The following is a 5,051-nucleotide window of genomic DNA, read 5'->3' as shown; positions in this document are numbered from 1 at the left end:
AAATCTGGGGATTTAACTCGGTGTTTGAATCCAAACTCTCTGCTCTTTCCATGGTATTACTTGGATTCTTTTTCTGGAAAAGCTTAGTTGTTCTTATTTTCAGTACTTTCTTGCTTTCTCTGCATTCTTCAGCCACTCCAATTGTCTTCTGTGGTAGGTGATGCAATCTCAAACATCTATGAGGCCCAAGTGGGAGTTATGGAAAAAATTCAGTGGGTTAGGTGCAAGACATTACAAACTTTGGGGCCTGTAATCTGGAGATTGCATCTAAAGAGGACAGTCATACTCAGTTCCAGTTGACTTTTGCCATTGGGAATATAGGTCCAGCATGTCAGCCACCTTATTTTTCAGGATTTCCTGGATATCCACATTTTGTTTTAAAATTTCTTAGTTTTACCTGGTTAGCTCCAATTTTTATTAAAACAACTGTGCTGGTCAACTCTTAGTGGTACCTATGAAAACCTTTTCAGTCTTAATTTGGCCCAGGGACTACCAATTTACAACCTCTGCTCTAGGCATCCTCCAGTCTAGCCTAATCCTCAAGGTGTAATTAAAAGCATAAGGGCTTGAAGGCTGGACTGATGTGAATTTAAATCCTGAATACCAGCAAGGGTCTTTACTCTTTTAGCCTCAGTTTTCTGATCTGAAAACTAGAGATAAAGATTTCTGCTACACCGCTACAGTGAGAATTAAATGAAATTGTGAATATAAAGTACCATGTTTAGTGCCTCTTACTATGTACTGAATAAATGACACCCATTATGATCATCTTATGCTTATTGGAGGCCTTTACCCTTCAAGGATATATAGAGATGTGTTCTCAGGGGTGATGGTAGAGGAGTGGATAACAGAAGCAGGTTTCCTCAGGGATGGTCAGCTCATGAAGAAGTTGCAAGTTCATCACTGATGATCCTGAAACTCACCTGTCCATGTAGACTTTTAGGGCCTTTGGCTTCCTCTATTATAAGGAGGAAGCCTCTGTAGTCTCTCCTTTTAGGTCAGACCTTGGGATCTATTTGAGCTTCTCTCCTGGAAGAAAGATCACTCATGTAAATGTTTGCACATACCCCAGTCCTTTCCCAAAGAATTCCTGGGTTTGAATTCTTCCAAAGAACTCTCGAGAAAAAGCTGTCACTGTCGGTCACTGGGAATATTATAATCTTTCTAAACATTTGCTCATTCGGAGGTGAGCTGGGCTAGGAAGAGGTCAAAGGTGTTCAAGGAAATAGGACTGAGATACCAGCTCTGACCAGCTTGGCCTTTGATTCCAGACTTCTACAGGAGCTGCGCTCTGTGTCCTGGCTCCCCCAGGAGCCAGATCAGAGCTACCAGCTGGTGGATCTGCAGCAGGCTCTAGCCAGGGAGAACTACAAGGCTCTGCGGCTGCTCTGTCGCTGCCTGCACCTCTGTACATCCATCCTTCAAACGGTAAGAGAACCTTTTCTCCAACCTGAACTTGCCAGAGTTCCAGCCTCTGCCTAGCTTATGCTCCTCCTGGAATCCTCTGGGTGGCCTAGACTCTGCATTTGGCTTAGAGCCATTGTCCTGCCCAGCAACAGCAGTCTCTGCTCTGGGGTGGATGGATCAATAATAGGTGAGCAGAAACTTAGGCTCAGTCTTTCCCTAAGGGCTGGTCCTGGCCTTGAGGAGGGAGGAGAAGGAACATAACATCGATTTTTCAGTTGTTTGTGCCAGAGGCATTAGGGAATTTAAGATTTGGAATCCTGATCTTTCATGCTGCAAGGCTTATCTTTGAACCTATCTTGAAACTTTGGAAGGCCACTGGCTGGTAGAAGCATTCAAGTTGGAGTCCTTCCTAATTATGCCTACTTTGCATCAGTCATACATGATCTCAGCCTAGGGCTCTGGGAGGCCCTGCTGTACTTGCCTATTGCCGATGACCTACCATTCCTACTTTGTTGTCTGTCAGGTGGGGCTAAATACACAGTTCTCTGGCTAATAATCACCATGTACAGATAGTCCAGTTCTGATAGAGGGGCCCTACCCAGATTTTGTGAGAATGAGAACTGATGTAAAAGAGAGCCTTGGTGCATTCATACAGGGAAATAGTCTTTATCTTCCAGACGACAGCTGGACCTGCCATTGCACTAAACTGTGGGGCGGAAAGTGGGTAGAGATGCTCCATAGCCTTTCTCTACCTCCCAGTTCTTAAATCTCACCTTTGTTTTAATGTTACAAAAACAGTGGTAACTTTTTTTATAGTCAGTAGTAGTTTTTTATTATTATTATTATTAAGGTATAATTTACATGCAGTAAACTTTAAGTGTACAGTTTGTTGAAATGTTTACATATATATATCCATGTAACCACCACTCAGATGAAAATCTAGAACATTTCTAGCACCTCGGTAAGCTCCCTGGTACCTCTCGACAACACCCCCGCAAAGGTTACTCTCACCTCTGTCACTATTGATTAATTTTGTCTGGTTTTGAATTTCCTATAAATGGAATCGGACAATATGTGCTCTTTTCCGTCTGGCTTCTTTTCACCCAGTGTTATGTTAGTGAGGTTTATCCATAATGTTCTAGGTAGCAGTGGTTCACTCTTTTGTATGCTATATAGTGTTTCCCTGTATGAATGTACCACAATTTATTTGTTAATTCTCTTATGGATGGACTTAATTTTTCACTATTATGAATATTGCTGCTATGAATATTCCTGTACATGTCTTTTGGTGGACATAAGAACTCATTTGTTTGGGGCATATATTCTAAGAGTTATTGCTGGAATAAGGTTTATATATGTTATGCAGTGCCAAACAGTTTTCTAGAGTGGTTGTACCAGTTTAAAGTCCCACCTGTGATGTAGGAGACTTCAGGTTATCCTGTGTTCTCATCAACACTTGGTATTGCCAGTTTTTAATTTTAGCCAAACCAGTGGGTGTACAGTGGTATCTCATTGTGATTTTAATTTATGTTTCTGTGATCACCAGTGATGTTGAGCCTCTTTCCACATGTTTATTGACCATTTGGTACCCTCTTCTGTGAAACATCTAACTCTCTTGCTCTTTTTTAATTGAGTTATCTGCTTTTTTCCTATTAATTTGTAGGAATTCTTTGTGTATTCTGGATATGGGTCCTGTATCAAAATTATGTATTGTAGATATTTTCTCCTAGTCTGTGGCTTACCTTTTTACTATTTTAATGGTATCTTTTGATTAACAGAAGTCTTCATTTTCTCGAAGTTCATTTTATTGATCTTTTTTGGTTCATGCCTTTTGAGTCCTGGTTTAAGAAATCTTTGCCAATCCCCAAAGTCATTTAGATATTCTATGTTTTCTTCTAGAGATTTTATTACCTTTTCTATTTCAGCCTATGGTCCATTTCAAATTAATTTTTATGTATGGTGTGAATTAAGAGTCAAATTTTATTTTTCCAACTTACAGAAAAGACTGTCCTTTCTCCACTTAATTACAGTGGTGTCTTTCTTAAACCAGGTGATTATTTATGTGTGGATCTGTTTCTGGACTTTTCTGTTCCATTAGTCTATTTGTCTATCTTTTTGTCAGTGTCACACTGTCTTGATTATTGTAGCTTTATGATAAGTCTTGATATCTGGTACTGTAACTCTACAACTTTTTGTTATATAACATTCCCCTGGCTATTCTAGGTTCTTTGAATTCCCATATAAAGTTTAGAATCAGCTTGTTAATTTCCACAAAATAATTTATTGGGATTTTTTTCATTGGTTTGCTTTGAATCTATAGATCAATTGGAGGAGAATTGATAACAATATTTCATTTCCTAATCCATGAACATGGATCTCTTCATTTAGTTTGATTTCTTTAATTTCTCTTAACAAAGTTTTATAGGTTTCCTGTAGAGGTCTCGAATGTATTTTATTAGATATAGTACTAGATATTTATTACTAGATATTTCTTGTTGCTATCTTAAATGATATTTTTAAACATTTTTGTTTTCTAATGGTTGCTACACCACACACAAAATAATTGTGAAAGGAAAATCCAGAAATCTTTAAGAGATTATATAGGATATCATTTTTATTAGTTTAGGGTTTCTTAAACAAAATATAAAAACCATAAAAAATCAGTAAATTTGTCTATATTAAAATTAACTTTTTAAAAAGCATCATAAAAGATCGAAAAGACAAGCAAATGCAACATGTGGAGCTACTTTCTGTGTTGCTAGGTAGAATGGACTGGAACCCCAAAGTGGGGGAGGGGTGAAGGCGAAAGAAGGATCAGTAATCATCACAGCTGGTAACTGAACTGTTACTGACAGTTTGTAATCTGTGCTAAATAAAAGCATGCTGCTGACCATTTAAAGTGTAGCAATACCGAATAACTAAAATAGATTTGAAACATTAAGGAAATAATATTAAATGTGAGTGTTTGGCAGGTACCCTTTATCAGTTTTTAAGAATGCTCCCATCAATTCCTAGTTTGCGAAGAGGTCTTATCATGAATGGGTGTTGAATTTGTCCAATGACTTTTTTTTTCTGCTTCTATTTTGATAACCATGGGATTTTTCTCCCTCAGCCTATTAATATGGTGAATTGTCGGTGTTAGACCACCTTTGCATTACTGGAATAAACCCATTTCCTTTCTTTCTTTCTTGTATAACTTTTTATTTTTATATAATTTCATACTTATTAGATTGTTAATTTTGTCCCCTTTACTTTATCATCTATGCTCTTTCTCTCTCTACATTATTTTACTGAATCGTTTGAGAATAAGTTGCAGACGTCAAGTCTCTTTACCCCTAAATATGCCAGTGTGTTTTTCCTAAAAGCAAGGATATTTTCTTCCATTACTACAGTACAATTATCAAAAATTAGAAAATTTCAGTTTGATACAATTCTATTATCTAACCCACAATCCTTATTAAAAATTTGCCAATTATTCTAATAATGTCCTTTATTGCTATATATATTTTTTCCTGCTTCAGGATCCAATCTGGAATCATGCGTTGCATTTAGTGGTCACTTCTCTTTAGCCTCTTTCCTATGGAACAGTTCCTCTGCCCTTTTTTTGGCTCCTTGTCTCACACTGGGACAAGTCTACAATCTGA

General features: G+C 37.6%; 1 protein-coding gene across 1 annotated transcript in view; it reads left to right on the top strand.

Moving 5' to 3' along the window:
- The window catches only part of DNHD1 (dynein heavy chain domain 1), a 58,893-nt gene that overhangs the window by 11,397 nt on the left and 42,445 nt on the right, over positions 1–5,051 (top strand). Inside the window, 1 exon segment of the mRNA XM_023526002.1 lies at positions 1,272–1,428. Within this exon segment, the coding sequence (XP_023381770.1) occupies positions 1,272–1,428 (157 nt within the window).

The sequence above is a fragment of the Pteropus vampyrus genome, unplaced genomic scaffold (assembly GCF_000151845.1).
Source record: "Pteropus vampyrus isolate Shadow unplaced genomic scaffold, Pvam_2.0 Scaffold671, whole genome shotgun sequence".
Classification (NCBI taxonomy): domain Eukaryota; kingdom Metazoa; phylum Chordata; class Mammalia; order Chiroptera; family Pteropodidae; genus Pteropus; species Pteropus vampyrus.
The sequence above is the reverse complement of the archived record's forward strand: the minus strand, read 5'-3'. Positions and strand labels throughout refer to the sequence as shown.